This window comes from Anomaloglossus baeobatrachus, chromosome 10 (genome assembly GCF_048569485.1).
Source record: "Anomaloglossus baeobatrachus isolate aAnoBae1 chromosome 10, aAnoBae1.hap1, whole genome shotgun sequence".
Classification (NCBI taxonomy): domain Eukaryota; kingdom Metazoa; phylum Chordata; class Amphibia; order Anura; family Aromobatidae; genus Anomaloglossus; species Anomaloglossus baeobatrachus.
In genome coordinates, this window is record NC_134362.1 from 42,233,669 (window position 1) to 42,256,388 (window position 22,720).

The 22,720-nt window shown below is 44.8% G+C and overlaps 1 protein-coding gene across 2 annotated transcripts in view; it reads left to right on the forward strand.

Moving 5' to 3' along the window:
* The first annotated feature begins 551 nt into the window (after window positions 1-551).
* LOC142254490 (cathepsin W-like) overlaps window positions 552-22,720 on the forward strand; it is a 37,989-nt gene continuing 15,820 nt past the window's right edge. The window contains exons 1-7 of one of the 2 annotated variants that reach the window (XM_075325566.1): window positions 552-1,113; window positions 5,348-5,402; window positions 13,313-13,426; window positions 17,130-17,263; window positions 18,305-18,398; window positions 20,311-20,391; window positions 21,872-21,988. In XM_075325566.1, the coding sequence (XP_075181681.1) occupies window positions 13,348-13,426; window positions 17,130-17,263; window positions 18,305-18,398; window positions 20,311-20,391; window positions 21,872-21,988 (505 nt within the window). In that variant the 5' untranslated portion in view covers window positions 552-1,113; window positions 5,348-5,402; window positions 13,313-13,347. Of the gene's footprint in view, window positions 1,114-5,130; window positions 5,212-5,347; window positions 5,403-13,312; window positions 13,427-17,129; window positions 17,264-18,304; window positions 18,399-20,310; window positions 20,392-21,871; window positions 21,989-22,720 lie in introns of those variants that run through there. The other variant, XM_075325565.1, reaches the window with a different exon arrangement.

Here is a 22,720-nt window from a genome sequence, read left to right on the forward strand (position 1 = left end):
GTGGCGCCCCTGAGGCTCCAGTCACCACAGAGTACTGCACCTTTTTAACACTAGAAGTCCCAGAAATTTTGAGCTCCCCCCTGAAGTCCCGAAAGAGGGTCAAATGACATACAATAAACTGAATAGAACTAACTAGAAACTAAATGGCTAAACTCAATGGAAAACAGCAACCTCCTGTGGTGCGACAGTAATGGCCTTAATTACAGAACAAAAGACGGTGATTATAGGATGTTAGTTAAAATCCTTCAGGTCATTCGACCCCTCTCTGGGTTCCAAATGTAGAAATGTGAAATGACCCCTCTCTGGGACTTCTAGTGTTAAGGTGCGATATTTGCCTCAGGTAATCACCGGTGTTCCACATTCACACTTTACATACAGCTTAGGAGCCTTCTCACGGGGGGATGGCTCAGGATAGATAGGGGGGTGGCCATCACGATGCATGGGACTTCCCCGGTTACTGAAACCAGCCACCTGGGGGGCGGGTTCCACTTGGGGTAGAAGTAGGAGCAAACTCACACAATCTTCAGTGAGTTGACTCGGGACACCAGTTCTGGGACACGACACCATCATTACTTTCTTCTCTTCATGGGGCCTGCGGCTTGGAGTGGAGCGCTCAGCCCAGGTTCTTCACAGTTGGAAGGACAACTCTGAAAAAGGACTTTCTTCTTCTTTCAAACACCAGTGACTGCTTCTAACTTATCCGAGGTCGACGGGGCACATCACAGCGGGTGACCGGTACTACCCGGGCGAGCGGCACAAAGTGAGTAAAGACACCTGGAACTACAGCATCTGAGTCAGACTTTTATTACCGGCACTGCCACCTCGCGCCTCGTCGCCAAAGGCCTTCGCCATCACTACTCCCCTCATCATCTTTCCTGGGGCCCGCTCCACCTGTGGGGAGTGATACCATCTTCGGCTGCTATTACCATCCGCCCCGGAGGACAGCGACAGCAGCGGTGGCTAATCTCTGGCCGCGTACCACAGGTGGCGTCACAACAATCATCCTACTACAACCACTACTCTCTCCTTATTGGTGTACACCTCGGGGCACGAATCTGGGCAGGCCACCGGACATCCCAGACCATCACACTGGCCCGGTGACGAGTAAAACAGGTACGAGACCCTTGCCTGACTACCCCCTGCCCCCTAGGTGCTACATTTCAATATCATAGGAGCTTATTTGATAAAAATTACTGGAAGCTCCAAGCTTGCCATATTTCCCATTTTCAGCTATTTTTAGATAAATAGCTTTAAACTACTGTAAATAACTTGAGTACCTTGTCAACCAAATACACTTACTTTCCCTTAACTTTTTTTTTTTTAGGGAATTTTTCCTAATTTTTTTTTTTTTAAAGATTCTTTAAAGCCTCTCGTTATTTTGTTCTCTGGCGCCATCTTCAGTCCATAAAAATTACTGAACAAGATATAGATTTAGTAATTTACACAGATGTTTCGCATTTTTATGCATTTTTACTTACCATTTATTTGAAATATCTTTAGGACAAGCCACAAAACCTCTGTTTTATATTACTATTGGTATTAAATGTGACACATGATGTCATCTAATATATACAGCTGTGTTTGTGTGTAACCATCGCGAAAATGCAGGAGCTTCCGCTGTCAGCGCTTCTCAAAGGCAGCGCGCTGACCAATCAGAGGCAAGCGGCTCATGCATTTGACGTCAGCACGCTGGCGAATCAGAGGCAAGCGGCCCCTGCGTATCACATCTGCTGCTGAAGCACTGACAGCAGAAACTCCTGCATCAATTGCGATGGTTACCGGATACACATACCTGCGGACTACAAGAACCAGGAGGTCGTCGAGGGAACAGAGGGTAAGGTGATGTGTGTGTGTCTGTGTGTGTTTGTATGTGTGTGGAATGGCACAATAGGGGACCAGGATGGGACATTGAACAAGATGTGGAACGAATTGTCTGAGCTTCCATTATTTCCTATGGGACATTTTCCCTTGCTAGACGAGTAACTTGATTTACAAGCACATGCCCAGAAGGGATTGTTCTCGTAAACCAAGGTTCCTCTGTATATGTATCACATAATAGAATCTTAGAAGTCAGAAAACACGTAATATTACAAATCTGTGTGGGGGGGGGGGGGGTTATTCACTTTCCGTTTTTTATGAAATGTTTTGTTTTGAGATAGTTATTTAGTAACAATGAGTTTTCACTTTTTTCACAATGTCGGATTGCAACTTTGTGGATATGGCACACATAGCGGGTCAAATAAGTATTGAACATACCACCAATTTCTAAGTAAACATATTTCTAAAGGTACTATTGGTATGTGTTACAGTCAGTCCAGGAGTGAACCCATTGGACCATGCACCGGACTCCCCCAGGGAGGCCACCAGGAGCGAACCCCTATACAGGGACTGTCTGGCGACCACCCCAGAGGGCCTAGATGTACAGTAGCCGGAACAAAGGCAGGATACCGGGATCGTCCATGGAAAGTCCGGAGGGGATACTGAAGCCAGTACCGTGATGAGTTCGGACCGGAGGGAATCTGAACGGATGACCGGAGATGGGTGAAGACAGCAGGCGGAGTCCGGAACCAGTGATGAGTGCATGCTGGAGACTTCAGATGTAATCCGGAGCCGGTGGTGGAGTGAAGCAGAGGGACGATGGAGAGGTCCACTTCAAACGGACACCGGGAATCTCCAGGGAGCCGGACCAGCTGTGGCACACACCGGTTCTGAGGACAGAGACAGGATTAATCCGGGAACAGAACACAGAGGGCTTGAACAGTATCACAAGATACTAAGCTGTGAGAACTTGTTGAACAAGCACCGCCCGTATGTAACAGGAAGTCTTTTATACCCTGCACCTGCAATCAGCCATCTCCTGTTCCAGGGATGCTGGCCCTTTAAGAAAAGGTGAATGAGCGTGCCTGTGCCCTAATGCACATGCGCGAAGCCCGAGAGCCAGAGGCAAGCACAGGAGGCCGGGGGCAGTACGCAGAGGAGCCGGAGGCAGAGTCCTGAGTCGCAACAAGCCGGGGGGACCGCCGAGCAGGAAGCATGGGGGCGCAGGGTAGCAGGAGCGGGAGCCGCGGCCACAATCGGTGAACACGGGGACCGGATCAGTGGGTACGGAGCGGCGCTGGGACACCGGGACCAGATCAGTGGGTACGGAGCGACGCTGAGACACCGGGACCGGATCAGTGGGCGCGGAACGGCGCCGGGACACCGGGGGGCGTGACAGTATGAATTTTTCACCAGATGGTGGTAACGACCTAACCTATTGACAAAGGTAAAGAAATTAAGCCATAGATGTCCATAAATTTAGTGATGTGTAATAATGAGAAATGACACAGGTAAAAAGTATTGAGCACATAGGAAAAAGTACTGAAGATATGAGAAAAGAATGGTGCAAAAATCCTTGGAAAGTCATGACACCAGCTGAAATCTATCAGTAATCAGAAAGCAATCCTGCCACTTAGTGAAAAATAATATCGGCTGGTTCAACTGATGCCCTATAAAAATGTGTCTCATTACCAAGGTGCCACACAAGAAACATCTCATGATGGGTAAAATCAGTGAGCTATTGCAAGACATTTGCAGCTTTATTGTTGTAAAACATACTGATGGCATTGGATACAGAATAACTTCTAAACTACTGAAGGTTTCAGTGGCCACTGTTGAGGCCATAATGCTGAAGTGGAAAGAACATAAATGGGCCACGACCAGGTGCTCTCCACAAGATTTCAGACAGAGAAGTGGAAACATTATCAGAAGAGTTGTTCAAGAGCCAAAGACCGCCTTGTGAAGACCTACAGAAAGATCTGGAAACAGCAGGTGAAATTGTTTAAAAGAAAACAATAAGTAATGCACTGACCCTCCTTGACCTGTATGCATGCTCACCAAGCAAGACTCCATTGCTGAACAAAAAGCAGGTTCAAGTTTGCTCAACAACATTTGGACAAGCCTGTGAAATACTGGGAGAATATTGTCCGGTCAAATGAGATCAAAATTGAACTCTTTGGATTCCAGAATACACACAATGCTTGGAGGCCAATAGGCATATTAACTCCAAAATACCATACCAGCAGTGAAGTGTGGAGGTGTAAACATCATGGTGTGGGGTTGTTTTTTCAGTATACATCAGTGGCAAACTTTATATGATTGAAGGAAGTATGAATGGACAAATCTACCAAGACACTCTTGCTAAAAATCTGCTGCCATCTACCAGGATGATGAAGATGTAACAAGGGTGGACATTTCAACAAGACAATGATCCCAAACATATGGTCAAGACAACTCTCTATTGGTTTCAGAGAAAGAAAATAAAGCTGCTAGAATGGCCGAGCCGATCGCCTGACCTGAATCCAATAGAAAATTTATGGAAGGAACTAAAGCTCAGAGTTCATAGAAGAAGCCCATAGACTTTCAGGATTTGAAGAGTGTTTGTGTGGAAGAATGGGCCAAAACCACACCTGAGCAATAAGTATGACTAGTTTCTCCATACAGGAGGCGTCTTAAAGCTTCATCATAGAAGGAGCTTCAGGATCTGAACAGTGTTTGTGTGGAAGAATGGGCCAAAATCCCACCTGAACAATGCAGTGACTAGCATCTCCATACAAGAGGCATCTGGAAACTTCATCACTGATAAAGGCTTTCATACAAAGTATTAAATACATTTTAGTAAGCGTGTTCAATACTTTCTTCCTGTGTCCTTTATCATTCTTGCACATAACTTAAGTTATGGACATCTATGTTTTCAATTCTTTGCCTGTGTGGATTGGATGGGTTGTTACCGACATCTGGTACAAAATTTATGTCAATAGCATCTTAAGAATTATATATACTTAGAAAATTGGTAACTTGTTCAATACATATTTCACTCATTGAACCTACTGTTGGACTCAGTGAGCTTTAAGAAACATAGTCATAGTGAATTATTTCACTAATCTCCACTTATGGCTATATGGTATTATTAGTATTACAGATCTAGACAATCGCATATCTTATTATTGAAAAATAAACTTTCTTTCCTGTGTTGGGTTCTTGTTCTTTCCATTAGATGTGGTTTCTTTTAGATATAGGGTGTCACTTTCACATTCACTAAGTGATATAAAGCCGTTATCACTTTGATTCTCCACCAGATTGTACATCAGACATCTCATGATGAATCTCCTTCTTGGACTCTGCGCTCTAGCCGTTATTTTTGCAGATTTGGCCGTTGCAAATGTTGAAATGGTGATTACCGACTCCACCCTTACTTTTGGCATAGCGTCAACTGTTATATCATTACTTTACATATAGACGATAATTCCTTAGTACGTTACGAATTCTACCTATACATCTATTGACTTGTGCTGCCATTATATTTCAGGTGCAATTTGCAAAATTTGTACAGAAATTTAAGAAGATTTACACAAGTGTTCACGGTAAGATGGACGGTAGAGTCGGCTTTAACAAAAGCATACAATAATATTAATGGGTATAGAGGCTATAAAGTGTAAGGTGGCGCCCTTTTAGGGTCTCCCCCATGTGAGAAAAGCCGAATTTTAACTGATTTGTGGTGGTTTAGAAAACCCGTTATGGGTTTTGCATTGAAGCTCAGATTTATGTTACGTCTTTTTTGGTTCATCATTTAATTATTTTTTATCAATCGTTGTATATATACTGCAAACTCAATGGCAAGTTTATATAATTCTATTTTTCTAGTTATAGCTTAGTAGTCACATCTGTGAAATTAGAATTTTTTTTCTGTAAATCCTAATGGCTGAATTATTATGAGTGACTTTTATATGGCTACTAATGCTTCGAATCAAATTATTTATTATTATTATTATTATTGTTAAGTTGTTTTTATTTTTTTATTTTTTTATTATGTGTGTGTTTTTTATTATGTTTGTGTTTTTTACCTCCTCTTCTTCCAAGAGCCGTAACTTTTCTTTTTTTGGGCCAACATTTTATGTGGCGTTTTTATTTTATGTGGGAGGAGTTTTACAAGAAAGTTTTCACTTTTTAAAGAGGGTGAAACAGTTAAAAGAACTCTGTTTTGCCGTTGTTTTTTGTTTATTTTTGTATAGTTTTTGTGCTGTTTATTATATCAGTGTTAAGTCAAATTTTTATTTTATTGGTTTTAAAACATTTAAACTTTTGTCAAAAGTTTATGTTTCCATTTTCTGAGACCAGTAACTTTTTTTCTTTTCTCATCTATTGAGCTTTGTGAGCGCTAGTTTGTTTGTTTTTTAAGGGAACCTGTCACCACATTTTTTGGCTATAAGCTGCGGCCACCACCACCGGGCTCTTATATACAGCATTCTAACATCCTGTATATAAGAGCCCAGGCCGCGGGTATAACATAAAAAACACTTTATAATACTGACCTAACGGTCGTGCGGTGGGCCTTATGGGCGTTTCCGTTGTCCGGTGCCAGCGCCGCCTCTTTTGGCCATCTTTGTGCTCCTTCTTCTCTAGCCGCGGTGCATGACATGTCCAACGCTGTCCACACTCGCCGGCATTCAGGTCCTGAGCAGGGCAGATCAAAGTATTGTAGTGCGCCTGCGCAGGACTGGCGAGTGTGTATGGCTTAGCCGCGTCATGCACCCAGGCTTCAGAAAGAGGACGAAGATGGCCGAAAGAGGAGGCGCCGACACCGGACAACGGAGACGCCCATAAGTCCAAGCGCGCCACCGTTAGGTAAGTATTATAAAAGTAATAATTCCAGATGCTTTGCTTTTGTAACATATTTAGTAAGGCATTTTCTATTACACAAAGTAGTTGACTTTTAAGACTTCTGAGATTCATTTGTATAATGAAAACTAGAGCAAAACACTGTTCATTTTGGTTGAAATTGGTAATGCATACCTCCCAACTTTTAAAGAAGGAAAAGAGGGACAAAGTTTGCGGCGCGCGTAGCGCGCCGCGTCAATTTTTTAGGCCACGCCCCCTAACCACACCCATTTCACAGTCACGCCCATATCCACTCCCCATCCACACCCATTCAGCACGGACACGCAGGCAGCCGGCGGGCCTCCAGCACGGACACGCAGGCAGCCGGCGGGCCTCCAGCACGGACACGCAGGCAGCCGGCGGGCCTCCAGCACGGACACGCAGGCAGCCGGCGGGCCTCCAGCACGGACACGCAGGCAGCCGGCGGGCCTCCAGCACGGACACGCAGGCAGCCGGCGGGCCTCCAGCACGGACACGCAGGCAGCCACAGTGAGGCGGCCAGTCGCCTTCACAGACAGGCGGCCGGCCGCCTTCACAGACAGGCGGCGGGCCGCCCGCACAGAGAGGCGGCCAGCCGCCCGCAGAGAGAGGCGGCCGGCCGCCCGCACAATGAGGCGGCTGGCCGCCCGCACAGACAGGCGGCGGGGGGCGCCCGCACAGACAGGCGGCAGGGGGGCGCCCGCACAGACAGGCGGCAGGGGGGCGCCCGCACAGACAGGCGGCAGGGGGGCGCCCGCACAGACAGGCGGCAGGGGGGCGCCCGCACAGACAGGCTCCGGCCGGGGGTGAGGGGGGAGGGAGGGAAATCAGCGCTGGGGAGATTAGTTTACTGTACCAGCAGCAGCACAGGCAGCGCTCCTCTCTATGCCACGTCTACTAGGATGGTAGGAGGGAAAAGAAGGGAGGCGGAGAGAGAGTGGGTGGGCGGAGCCCGGGAGCCGGCCGTCCCGCCCGTGGCAACGGGACAAACAACGTAAAGCGTGAAAGTCCCGCTGTATCCGGGACGGTTGGGAGGTATGCAGCATGTTAGAATGTGTACATAAGATCCCGCTGGTGGTGGCCGCAGCTTATAGGCCCCAAATCTGGTGACAGGTTCCCTTTAAAGTGAACCTGTCAGGTGCAATATGCACTCAGAGCCAGGAGCAGTTCTGGGCACATATTGCTAATCCCTGCCTAACCGTCCCTGTATACACTAGCATAGATAAAGAGATCAAGAACAAATATTTTTAAAGATCTTATATCTTATGCTAATGAGCGCGGGGACTAGTCACAAGGGCGTTACTTCACTTGGCTAGTCGGCTCGCATAGCATGTTAGCATGTTATTACGCCCCTGTGTGAGTACTAACACGCTATATGAGCCGACTAGCCAAGTGAAGTAACGCCCTTGGGACTAGTCCCCGCGCTAATTAGCATAAGATATAAGCTCTTTAAAAATACTTTTTCTATAGATGCCTTTATCTATGCTAGTGTATACAGGGACAGTTAGGGAGGGATTAGCAATATACACCCAGAACTGCTCCTGGCTCTGAGTGCAGATTGCACCTGACAGGTTCCCTTTAAAGGGAAACTGTCACCAGAAATTTAGCAAAAAAAATAAAAGATTCCCCTCTGCAGCTCCTGGGCTGCATTCTGGAAAGGTTCCTGTTGCTATTGTGCCCCCTTTGAGACCTAAAATAATACTTTATGAAGTCTTACCTTTTTGTATGCAAATCTGTTTTTATGGTCACGGGGGCGGGCTGCCTGGCGTCCGTTATTCCCCCTCCTGCCGTTGTACGCCGTCCCCCATTGCTCATTTCCATACATGAGGACGCCTTCCTCATGTAACTGTCCTCCTGAAGTTTTGTGCATGCCCAGTGCCACTCTCGCGGGAGTAAGCACTGTGCAAAGTGTGAACGCTTTTGAGGTGATTGCGCAGGCGCGAGATTATGGGCGGCGCTGTGATTGTCATCAGCAGCGTCATCCAAGTACCCGCCCATAATCTCGTGCCCGCGCTTCTCACTCTGCCTCCACCGTTATGCGCAAGCACTGGCCATATGAACCACGTTACCTATTACCATGGGCGCGAGATTATGGGCGGCGCTGTGATTGTCATCAGCAAAGTCATCCAAGTACCCGCCCATAATCTCGTGCAAGCAGTAATAGGTAACATGGTTCATATGGCCAGCACTTGCGCATAACGGTGGAGTCAGAGGGAAAAGTGCGGGCACGAGATTATGGGCGGGTACTTGGTTAACGCTGCTGATGACAATCACAGCGCCGCCCATAATCTCGTGCCTGCGCAATCACCTGAAAAAGCGTTCACATGCGCAAAACTTTGGGAGGACAGTTACATGAGGAAGGCGTCCTTGTGTATGTAAATGAGCAATGGGGGACTGCGTAAAGTGGCAGGAGGGGGAATAATGGACGCCAGACAGCCCGCCCCCGTGACCATAAAAACACATTTGCATACAAAAAGGTAAGACTTCATAAAGTATTTTTGTAGGTCTCAAAGGGGGCACAATAGCAACAGGAACCTTTCTAGAAGCAGCCCAGGAGCTGCAGAGGGGAATCTTTTATTTTTATTGTGAAATTTCTGCTGACATGTTCCCTTTAACTGGTAGGGGAGCCAGGATAAAGCAGAGCTGAAGCTGTTGGGAAGCTAGGACCCAGCAGCTCTGCTCCACAGGCAGGAGACCACTGATCGGTAATAGAAGCCTGCAGATGCCACTCTGCATAGGTTATTGTCACTGCTATCTGCAGGAGATAAGTGCTGATTGCACGGTCTCCTCAGCTTCCTGACTCCCCTGTGTCTGCAGCAGTGAGAAGCCGCACACGGGGAGTCAGAACAGCTGCAGGGAAACGCAGGCTCCGGGACTGGGGGGGGTCGGCTCTGGTGCAGGGGGGGGGGGTGCTCTGCTGCAGGGGGGGGTCGCTGTGCTGCAGGGGGGGGTCGCTCTGCTGCAGGGGGTGATTCATACCTCAGCAGCAGTCACAGGAGTAGGTGCGCGCTCGGCTCTGTAATGAATAGTAGAAGGGAGAAACAGCGAGGCGGGGCTACAGTGGGTGGGTGGAGCCGGGACAAACAGCCTCACGGGCGGGACCCGGGATCAAAGGCTCAGAAGAGGGACTGTCCCGCTGTATCCGGGACGGTTGGGAGGTATGGTAATGTAGTGTGGTGATGCGGTGAGATGGACTCTTACAAATTATACTCGAAAATGTAGCTAGTTTTAAGCTTATTACAACTGATTCATAGTGAAACCACAGCTCTAACAACTCATACACACCAACAAACGTGTTACATTTTGGGTGGAAAATGATAGAAGTGAAATTCTCTTCTTGAAGGGTACTTTCACACTTTTTGTCTATTGATTTGTTGAAAAAGAAAAAAATAGCCACATGTAAACCCCCCCCCAAAAAAAAAACCAAGCCTGCATTTAACCAAAAAAAAAACCCAAGCCTGCTATTTTTCAAAACTATTTTTCATGCAATTTGTTTGTTGCTTTTTCTTTTAACTACATGTCACATCACTTATTGATCAGGTAAATTGAAAACTCCCATGAATTTTAAATGGAAAAAATGCAACAAAAAACCCCTCACACAACCACAGATACTTTTGTAAGCGAAATTCACTCCGTCTATGCCCTTGGAACTACAAATTAATAAATTTGTTTTACAAGCACCTGGAGAAATCATACAGCAAACACCATCTATGGTGTGCTGAAAATTTCTGCTTTATTACATCATGTGACCAGCTTATATAGTACCTCAAACAAAGAAATTACCATGCACCAATAAGAGCTGTAGGTGTGTGTAGAAATGTGAAACTTCCCGCCATCTCTGTTAGCTGAACCCTATGACATCATTCAGTTATAAGACCAGATGGTTTCTATAGAATACAAAATGGCTTGTATTCTCTCTCACTTTAACTCATGTATTTCTCACCAAATTAAGAAAATAACAATAGAGGTCTACCGGGGTAAAAAAAATGCCATGCCTAGGTCATTCTCTATTTTTAAAAACAGCATTGAAAATATATGTCAACAAAAAGAAACCTTAAAAAAAATGCAGTGACCTTTGTATTATACTTTTCTTATTGACGTCCAGTGATTTCTGGCTTTTTATTTGGCACAAAAAAGCTCTAAAAAAAATATATACAAAGCATTATTGTTCTTTTTTTTTTAATAATGCAAGGTAATCACATAATAATAGTCAAGTTACTAAAAAAAAACCAGAAAGTAAAAAGTTGCTAAGAAATATGCCAAAAATGGGGCTGTAGGGTTAGGCTATGTTCACATGTTGCATCTTTGCTGTAGCCAAAACCTATCTCTTGGCAGCAAAAAGCTGCTTCCAAAAAGTAGCTGTATGGACTCGGTATGTCTTCACAGTGGCTCCATGGGCTTGATGCAAGGAGTTTGTATGTTCTCCCCATGTTTGTGTGGGGTTCTTCGGGTTCTCCGGTTTCCTCCCACACCGCATAGACATACAGGTAGGGAATTTAGATCATGAGCAATGGGGAGAGTGATGATCATGTCTGTAAAGCGCTGCGAAATTAATAGCGCTATATACGTGAGTAAAATAAATAATCAGTGCCTATAATCATCTTAAATAGATCATCATAGCTGATTTCCAAGGAATTCCATAAAGCTCATGGTCCCAATTAATCAAGAAGCTTTTGCCATAATTCTGGTGTAAAACTGTCACAAGGCGATTTTTTCAGGCATAGCCAACCATCATGGCAGCGTCAGGATCTGTGTAAACTACAGATTCTGGCACTTTGCCTGCTAACTTTTCTGATGTCTGTGACAAGGAGATGCTGCCATCAACCCACAGACTTAGGCAGGCTAGCAAGAGTTAATCTCTGCTGGGCTGCTTGAAGTCTCTTTGCTCGCATGCTGTGGGGGAGCCACTCACATTCGCTCCCCTCCTGTATATGCTGGCTGGACAATTCCATTAATGCCAACTATAGCTTCTCTATACTGGTCTGGTGAGGTGTTGTGATCCAGACTTACTGGTGGTTGTTTTTCATTATTGCTGTGAATGGTTGTGGTGTTAACCCTTGTTTTCTTTTGTTATCTTCCTGCTCTTGCTTTTCTCCTTAGTTTCTTACTGTTTATTCCTGTGAGTTTGCAGTGTGCATGAGATTTAGTTTTCACCTGTCTGTCTTAATCTGTGTTTCCATCACACTCCTGTTGTTTCCTTACCAGGGAAGGGGGAGGTGACAGATTAGATCTGCTCATGACAATAGTAAGGTAAGGGAATCTCCATCTTCAGGGGTAATCTGGAGGTCAGGGAGAAAGCGATAATAAGGTATGGGACTCCAGCATCTCCACCTTCAGGGGTATTCTGGAGGTCAGGGAGGAAGGAATAATTAGGTATGGAACTCCGGCATCTCCACCTTCTGGGGTAATCTGGAGGTCAGGGAGGAAGGGATAATTAGGTATGGAACTCCGGCATCTCCACCTTCAGGAATAATCTCGAGGTCGGGGAGGAAGGTATAATTAGGTATGGAACTCCGGCATCTCCACCTTTAGGGGTAATCTGTAGGTCAGGGAGGAAGCGATACTAAGGTACAGGACTCCGGCATCTCCACCTTCAGAAATAATCTGGAGGTCAGGGAAGAGGGGATAATAAAGTACGGAACTCCGGCATCTCTACCTTCAGGGATAATCTGGAGGTCAGGGAAGAGGGGATATTAAGGTACGGGACTCCGGCATCTCAATCTTCAGGGCTAATCTGGAGGTCATAGTGGAAGGGATAATTAGGTATGGAACTCCGGCATCTCCACCTTCAGGGTTAATCTGTAGGTCAGGCAGGAAGGGATACTAAGGTATGGGACTCTGGCATCTCCACCTTCAGGGGTAATCTGGAGGTCAGGGAGGAAGTGATAATTAGGTATGAAACTCCGGCATCTCCTCCTTCAGGTGTAATCTGTAGGTCAGGGAGGAAGGGATACTAAGGTACGGGACTCCAGTATCTCCACCTTCAGAGATAATCTGGAGGTCAGGGAACAAAGGACAATAAGGTACGGAACTCCGGCATCTCCATCTTTAGGGGTAATCTGTAGGTCAGGGAGGAAGGGATACTAAAGTATGGGACTCCGCCATCTCCACCTTCAGGGATAATCTTGAGGTCAGGGAAGAAGGGATAATAAGGTACGGAACTCCATCATCTCCACATTTAGGGGTAATCTGGAGGTCAGGGAGGAAGGGATAGCCTAGAGTTCTCTAGTGTGAGGGACAGTATAGGATCTCCCTGTCCCTTGCTATCCTGCAGTCACATTGACAAAAAGCTCTTAAAAAGGTCACAAAATATTTGCCTAAAAATGGTGCTACCTTTGGCTTTTTAACACTTGTAACAGGCAGCGCTGCCACAGTGAGCAACGTTCACGCAGAACGGGATGTGGCAAGGTCTCCCTGACAAATCCTTCATAATAGGTATCATAACCATTGCATAAATGATGCCAAGAACCTCTGCCATCCCCAAGATGGGGTAATGCATCTGACAGGGGTGCACGGTAGTTTTAAGATGCGCCAATTTGATGAAGAAGCGCACATCTCTTAGTGAATTTGGCGCTTCTTACTCCCACACTTCCTCAATGACGCTCATGCAAATCTCTCATTGTATGTCCTTTCGCAGAGTATGAGTACAGACTGTCCGTATTTTCCAATAACATGAAGGAAGCAGAGCGTTTACAAAGAGAAGAACTGGGAACGGCGCAGTATGGCGTGACACAGTTTAGTGACCTTACAGGTATGCGATCAGCATTGCTCCGTGTTAATGCATCATTTATTATTTTTGTTAGTGTTTGCATTGTGTTGCTCGCTGTAGACCTTTCTATTCTCATATTTTCCCTTTTATTCTCACTATGTACACTCAGTTTCATATTACATATTGGTTTAGTTTCCTTGTCTACCCTACTAAAGGGAAATGAACCAGGACATTAGTGGGACTAGGAGAAAATATAAAGCTTACACTTAGGGGTACTTTGCATGCTGCAACATCGCTAGCCGATGCTAGCGATGCCGAGCGCGATAGTCCCCGCCCCGTCGCACATGCGATATCTTGTGATAGCTGCCGTAGCGAACAGTATCGCTGTGGCAGCTTCACATGCACTCACCTGCCCTGCGACATCGCTCTGGCCAGCGACCCGCCTCCTTCCTAAGGGGGCGGGTCGTGCGACGTCACAGCGACGTCACACGGCAGGCGGCCAATAGAAGCGGAGGGGCGAAGATAAGCGGGATGTAAACATCCCGCCCACCTCCTTCCTTCCGCATAGCCGGTGGAGGCAGGTAAGGAGATGTTTGTCGCTCCTGCGGCTTCATACACAGCGATGTGTGCTGCCGCAGGAACGAGGAACAACATCGTACCTGCGGACGCACCGATATTATGAAAATGAACGACGTGACAGAAATCACCGATTTTTGACTGTTTGACGCTCGTTCATCTTCTCTCCTAGGCTTTACATGTTGCGACATCGTTATCGACACCGGATGTGCGTCACTTTCGATTTGACCCCGACGATATCGCAGGTGCGATATCGCAACGTGCAAAGTACCCCTTAGGGTGATCGCTAAAGGGGGTGCAGTGCGAAGACTCTGATAACTCTCTGCCATGTAAGAAAATAGAAAGACAATGGTTTTATAGATGGTACAGTGCGTGCACCCCTATGTAAAAATGGCCAAATTGTAACCAATTAGCCATTTTCCCTCCCCAGTGTTATATGACTCATTAGCATTACAACAAGGTCTCAGGTGAGCAGATGTGTTATATTTGGTGTTATCTCTCATACACTCTCTAAAACTGGTCACTGGAAATTTAACATGGCTCCCCATGACAAAGAATTCTTTGACGATCTGAAAAAAATAATTGTTTCTCTATATAAAGATGGCCGAGGCTATAAGACGATTGTTACCACCCTGAACCTCACCTGCAGCACAGTGGACAAGACCATACAGCAGTTTAACAAGACAGGATGGGGGAGTCCGCCTGTTAGTGCTCAGACCATATGCTGCACACTTTCTTAAATTGGTCTGCCTGGGTGTTGTCCAAGAAGGAAGCCTCTTCTAAAGATAATGCACAAGAAAGCTGCAAACAGTTTGCTGAAGACAAGCAGACTAAGGATGTGGATTACTGGAACCATGTCCAAGATAAACATATTTGGTTCAGATGTTGTTAAGTGTGTGTGGTGGCAACCAGGTGAGGAGTACAAAGACAAGTGTGTCCTACCTAAAATCAGGCATGGTGGAGGGAGTGTCATGGTTTGGGGCTGCATGAGTGCTGCCGGCTGTGGGGAGCTACAGTTTATATAGGGAACCATGAATGTCTACATGTCTGGTGACATCTTGAAGCAGAGCATGATCCTCTCCCTTCATATTCCAACATGATAATGACCTCAAACACATCCAAGACGACCACTGCCTCGCTAAAGAAATTGAGAGTAAAGGTGCTGGACTGGCCACTGTCTCCAGCCCTAAACTCTATGGAGAATCTGTGGGGCCTTCTCAAAGAGAAGGTGGAGTAGCGCAAGGTCTCTAACATCCATCATCTCCGTGATGTCATCATGGAGGATGGAGAAGGATCCAGTGGCTCCTGTGAAGCTCTAGTGTTTTTGATGCCCAAGAGAGTTAAAGCAGTGTTGGTACACACAAAATATTGACACTTTCGGCGCAATGTGGCCATTTTGACTTAGTGGTGTACACATAACTGTTGCCCACGGTGTAGACATTAATGGCTGTGTGTTGAGTTATTTAGAAGACACCAAATTTAAACTGTTATACAAGCTGCAGTAACACTGTACATTGTATCACAGGGTCAGATCTTCAGTGTCCTGCCATGAAAAGATATTAAATATTTACAAAAAATGCGAGGGTGTACTCACTTTTGAGATATATTGTGCGCCATATACTTGTGACAGTGCAATACATCCTGATTGTGCTATGACTTTATGAAGAGTTAACTCAACATAACTCAAATGAATTGGCCTATTACCGTCTCAATGTGGTTTCGCCGGCAAACTCTCCCAACCTGATCGATAAAAAATATAAAGCCTCAAGGTTTGTGTCTATGGTCTTAGGGGAAATCCCATATTCATTTTTTAAAAACAAAGAACTAAAGCCTGCTTTACACGCTTCAATTCGTTGTGCGATCTCATTTGCGATCGCACCCGCCCCCATCGTTTGTGCAATTGTTGCCCATGTCACACAATCCTGTAACCCCCCTTCACACGTACTTACCTTCCAAACGACTTCGCTGTGGGGGGCGAACATCCACTTCCTGAAGGGGGAGGGACGTTCGGCATCACTGCGACGTCACACAGCGGCCGGCCAATAGAAGCGGAGGGGCGGAGATGAGCGGGACGTAAACATCCCGCCCACCTTCTTCCTTCCGCATTGCCGGCGGGACGCAGGTAAGTTGTGTTCATCGTTCCCGGGGTGTCACACGGAGCTACGTTTGCTGCCACGGGAACGATGAACAACAGGACGTTCAATTTTTAAAAAATGAGCGACGTGTCAGCGATGAACGAGAAGGTGAGTATTTCTACTCGTTCATAGCTGTCACACGCTACTATATGACTAACGATGCCGGATGTGCATCACTTACGTGACCCCACCAATATCTCATTAGATATATCATAGCGTGTAAAGCCCACTTAAGGAAACCTGGTGCAAAAAAAAAGGAAAATTCACAAAAATTAAAAAAAAAGTATCTAAAAAACAAACAAAAAACCCCTTTATCGACAGAAATCTCAAAGCAATGATAAAAACAAGTTAATCTCAAAAAAGGCTCATATGAACAGATAGTAGGTATAAATTTGCCCACAAGAGTCAAAACACTGTTTGATGAAATGTTAAAAAATATATATTTTATTAGAAAAATAATTTAAAAATATGAATATTGAAATATTTATTAAAATAAATAATGAGAACAAAAAGTCCTTACAAAGACAGGGTTATTCCTAAAAGGTAAGTGCAGTGCATTTCCATGTGGAGCTTCCAATGGCAGATATCAATGTAAAGTGCATAGTGCTCAAATGAGAATACTGCAGTGGAAATAAAAGGAATGACACAGAAAAGAAGGATATAGAAGACCTGGGGATAGAGTCTGTGGAGCTCACCTACCCTCAGCCCGACGCACGTTTCATCTTGTGTTAGACTTTCTCAGTGGGGGTAGTGATATGAATGAGCAGCAGATGGTGGTGTCTGACGAGCAGCAGATGGTGCTAGAAAATATAGTAATACTGTTTCACAGGTAACACCATAATTAGTATGTATAGCATTTGTCCGGAGAAAACCGATCCACAGGATTCTCGGACCTCCTTTCTAATTGTAAACAACCCCGATAATAAGCACTAAAGTATCCCCTTTTTTGTCATTTTCACTCCTACCATAGGATATTTTTTATAATTTCTATTACTGTTTTATAATAAAATACTCTGTGAATTCTATTCTAATAGCTGAAGAATTCAGGAGCAAGAGCTTGAATTTTACCATGAAATTACCCGACATCAAGCAAAAGTCAACAGTAACTGCAATTCCATCAGATAAAGACTGGAGAAAATATGGTGTCATTTCTGAAGTGAAAAATCAGGTAAGAATTCACAACTTGTATAGTAGAAGTGTTATATACTCTGTGATAGGAGTATGTCTATAACATACAAAGCATAGGACCTCAAGAAAAGGTGATAGTTCCTCCTCCGGACTTTCATGATCTGGTGAATTCCAGCGTAACGCATGTAACATTTACATGATACTTTCGATGTCAGAAGAAGGGTCGGCATTAGAGGGGGTCTTGAGAAAAAACCGGGTCTTAAGAAAAAAAAAAAAAATGGACCAAGATTAGTGGTGTAGCTTAGCGTAAAAAAAATTGTAGGGTCTCGTTTTTTGACTTTCAAAGTTGGAAACCAAGATTTTAGTTCCCAATTTACATCTCCCCACTCCGGTTTATTTGCTATCTCAAGGTGACTTATGTAGGATTCCACATTGTTCTTGGTTGGCTTGGGAAAGAAATGAGCTTTCCACCCCTTTAGATCTTTGGACCAATCATAATTCGAAAGGTCCACTGCCAGGATCACAAGGGCATAAGTTAGGGAGGTTTGGACCCTCTGTGCCAGGTTCTATCTTGCTTTGTTCTAACTAGTCTTAAGCACCAACCGTACTTAAAAAAAAAATACTCTTAGGCCGCTTTCACACTGCGTTGTGATCGCCGTTTAGTTGTCCCGTCAGGGCTTCCGTCCAAACTCCCCTGTAAAACGGGTTTCAAACACATGCGCCGACGGGGCCATTGACTATAATGGTGCAGACGGAGTCACTCTGTGGTCTTTCATGCACAATTTTCGGGCAAATACGTTTTCTGGAGGCAGACACTCAGATGTAGTAGACTGCGTCTGGGTGTCCGCTTCCAGAAAGCGTATATGCCCAAAAATGGTGCACGAAAGACCACAGAGTGACGCCGTCTGCACCATTATAGTCAAAGGTCCCGTTGGCGCATGCGTCCAAAACTCGTTTTGCGGGGGGTTTGGATGGAAGCCCCGACAGGACCACTGAATGGAGGTCAAAACGCAATGTGAAAGGGCCCTTATTCTCAAAACTGTAACTTTCTTGGCGTACATCTCCCCTTTATGCTTTCTAGGGAAACTGTAATTCATGCTGGGCTTTTGCTGCAGTTGGCAACATTGAAGCACAATGGGGGATTCAAGGATGTCCTAAGAACTTATCAGTCCAACGTAAGTGGCTCTGAAATGCGTTAACAAGATACAGAATACTTAATTACTGTAAAGCTAAGTTTCTTCTTATGTTTAGGGTAGGTTGAGATTACTTTGTACTTAGTCTCATTTTTCTATAATTTTGTGCCTGAAAAGTACTGTGATGCTTTGTACATTTTTATCCTGATAAAATCAGATATAAAAAGCTTCCATGTTCTGTGAGCCAAGATGGTGCTATTGTTAAGTTATCTTATCTACAGTATATCATAAAAGTGAGTACACCCCTCACATTTTTGTAACTTTTATCTTTTCATGGGACAACACTGAAGATCTGACCCTGTGATACAATGTACAGTGTCAGTGTGCAGCTTGTACAACAGTGTAAATTTGGTGCCCTCTAAATAACACAAAACACAGCTATTAATGTCTAAACAGCTGGCAACAAAAGTGAGTACACTCCTAAGTGAAAACAGCCAAATTGTGTCCAAAGTGTGAATATTTTGTGTGGCCACCATTATTTTCAAGCACGGCCTTAACTCTCTTGGGCATGAAGGTCACTAGAGCTTCACAGGAGCTGCTGGATCCTCTTCCATCCTCCATGATGACATCATGGAGCTGGTGGGTGTTAGAGACCTTGCGCTCCTCCACCTTCTGTATGAGGAAACCCTACAGATGTTCAATAGGGTTTAGGTCTGGAGACGCTTGGCCATTCCAGCACCTTTGCCCTCAGTGGTTTTTAACAAAGTAGCGTTCGTCTTGTAGCTGTGTTTGGGGTCGTTGTCATGTTGGAATTCTGCCCAGTTTCTGAAGGGCGGCGATCATGTTCTGCTTCAGGATGTCAGAGTACCTGTTGGCATTCATGGTTCCATCAATGAACTGTAGCTCCCCACAGCTGACAGCACTCATGCAGCCCCAAACCATGACACTCCACCACCATGAATAACTGTAGGGAGGACATACTTGTCTTTGTCCTTCATACCTGCTTGCCACTGCACACATGACATCAACTGAACCAAATACGTTTATCTTGGTCTTATCTGACCACAGGGCATGGTTCCAGTAATCCATGTCCTTATTCTGCTTGTCTTTAGCAAACTATTTGAAGGCATCCTTGTGTATGATCTTTAGAAGAGGCTTCCTTCTGGGATGACAGCCGTGCAGACCAATTTGATGCAGTGTGCGGCGTATGATCTGAGCACTGACAGGTGGACCCCCACAACTGTAAACTCTGCAGCAATGCTGGCAGCACTCATACATTTATTCTAAAAAGGTGACCTCTGGATATGACGCTGAACACATGCAGTCATCTTTTTTGGTCGACCATGGTGAGACCTGTTCTGAGTGGAACCTGTCTTTTCATACCGCTATATGGTCTTGGTCACCGTGCTGCAGCTCATTGTCAGAGTGTTGGCTATACATGTATAGTCTTGGCTGTCTTTATGTAGAGGAACAATTTTTTTTTCAGATCCTCAGAGAATTCTTGGCTATGAGGAGCCATGCTGAACTTCCAGTGACCACTATGAGAGAGTGTGTGAGAGATAACACCAAATGTAACACACCTGCCCCAATTCACACCTGAGACCTTGTAACACTAATGCGTCACATGACTCCAGGAAGGGAAATGGCTAATTGGGCACAATATGTCCATTTTCTCTTAGGGGTGTACTCACTTTTGTTTTGTGGTTTAGACATTAATGGCTGTGTGTTGAGTTATTTGGAGGGCACCAAATTTACCCTTTTATACAAGCTGCACACTGACACTGTACATTGTATCACAGGGTCAGATCTTCAGTGTTGTCCTAAGAAAAGATATAATAAAATATTTCCAAAAATGTGGGGGTGTACTTACTTTTGTGATGTACTGTATGTGCAATTAAAATGATATGTGATTTTATCACTTGGAGCTATTGTGTTAATTTCTCTTTTATTTCAGAGGTTATAGACTGTGGTCCTTGTGATGCTGGTTGTAGAGGAGGATTCACATGGGATGCATATATAGCTGTTCAAATGCAAGGTACGGTGAAAAGAACACCCTCTTATTAACAATAATTGCCATCTAAGCATTCAGACTCTCCAAAGCAGATTTGTCAGCTTAATATCTTGCCCCTTGTAGGGGCAGCGTATTACAGATACAAGGCTAAACCCCTATTAGCCAAATTGGTAGTTTGCTGTATTCATGAAGAGAAAACTGTTTTAGCCTCTCTTTGCCAGGCTGATGTGGATGCATATATACATAGTAGTCTCTCAATCACTGCAGAAACGGGCTGGGAAGGCGGGGAATAATTCCAGGGTCATATTTAAAATAGGACTCCTTAGGCAGGTGCCTAGGGCGGAAAAAATTGTAAGCTCTAATTTTTTGGGGAATAGATATTGCTGGCAAATGATTGTTTTAATATCTGGCAGTACCAAGGGTGGGATGGAGAGGAAAGAGGAACAAGGAGTCCTGGAGGTGATGATCCAGCTCCCATAGAGCCCTGATCTCATATCATCCAGTCTGTCTGGGATTACGTGAAGAGACAGAAGGATTTGCACAAGCCTCATACACAGAAGATCTGTGGTTATGTCACGACATGGACTTAGGGAAGGTCGGATGTGAGGTAAAACACACAACAGTGGTTTTACCAAAACAAACAACGGGTACTCAGGGGACACAATATCGATGGTGGGCTCTGATGCTAGTGAGAGGGAAGATGGACACCTCCTCTACTTATCTGCTGTTCTACCCTGCACTCCTTGCCAGTCCCCATACAGGTTCCTCACCTGATGCCGAGCAGGAACCTAAAGCCCTAAGGGACCCTGAAGATAGCCCTGGCTAGTGAGTGGGAAGGTAAGGATCAATAGTCCCACTGCTGCACTAAAAATTAACACACCAAAGGAAGGTGAGACTGACAGGGGGGAAACAACAACAGAGTAACTCCAGCAATCAATATGCATGAGGTACCAGTACAGCACCCTACACCTCCACCAACATTAAGGATTCCAGCAGCTCCTTCCACCTCCAGGGCCAGAATCCAAATGGCAAAAAGAATAACCAGCACCCTCTGCTGGAGGCAGAAGGTATACAAATGGACTGGGAGTGCTCCCAAACTGGAAACACCTGACCAAGAGTCAGAAGCAAACTGACATTAACCCTTGCCACACCCAAAGAAAGAAAACATCTATAATATGTAGAGTCTCATATGACAAAGAGAGAGTCTAGTCCTGATCACTAGTCTCAAAATGCAGAGAGACGGCCGTGACAAGTTAGTTCTCCAAGATGTTTGGAACAACTTCACTGCTAAGGTCCTTCAAAATTTGTGTGCACCTAGTGTATTGTGTATATGGAACTGATGGAGACAAAGAGTGGTCATCAAATATTGATTTGTTAATTCACTTTTCATTTTAATTGCTAAAAATAATCTATTAAGATTTATATTTTAAAGCAATCTTTCTTTACACATTTTTTTCCACACTTAAAACTTTTGCACACTCCTGTATATTTGATATTTTTTAAGGCGGTTTGGCCTCTGAAGATAAATATAAATATGAAGGCGTGCGGAAGGACTGCAGGAAAGGCCTGAAACCTGCCGCGTGGATTCATGACTTTCAGATGCTTCCAAGAAATGAGATAGGTAAGAATAGAACAATGCTCACACCATGAGTCCATCATCAAAAAACAAAGTCACAATTTTTTTTTATAAACCAACTGGGTCCATTGCGAACCACTGGGAATCATAATATGACAGACAAGCACAATGTTGTAGGATTGATTATTATTAAGTCTGAGAATATAGATAATAAAGGGCATTTGATACTTGGGGGAAACCATCAAGACTACACCCAATATTTAAAAAGTTATCAGAGCCTCCATAAAGGTGGCAAGATTACTTACTGGTCAATTTCTTGTTTTCTACTAGAAAAAAATAAAAAATATATATATATATATATATATATATATATATATATATATATATATACTAGCTGTAGTACCTGGTGCTGCCCAGGATAGTAATTGTCTCTCTCCTGCTCTCCCTATCTCCCAGTCTCTCTCCCTCTCTATCTCTCTATCTTTCAGTCTGTCTGTCTCTCTCTGTCTGTCTCTCTCTGTCTCTTTACCTGTCTGTCTCTCTCTGCCTGCCTCTTTCCCTGTCTCTCTCTGTCTGTGTGTCTGTCTCTGTCTCTCTGTCTCTGTGTAACAGAGAATGGTGAAGTAGGGCTTGCACGGCCGCGCCAGTGACCACTCTGAACATAGAGAGTTAATGTTCCTTTATTTCATCTTTAGGTCGACGCGTTTCTGGAGTCTCTGCTCCCTTCCTCAGGACAAACAGGAAAAAAGTACATCAAATCTGCTAGACCATGAGGAC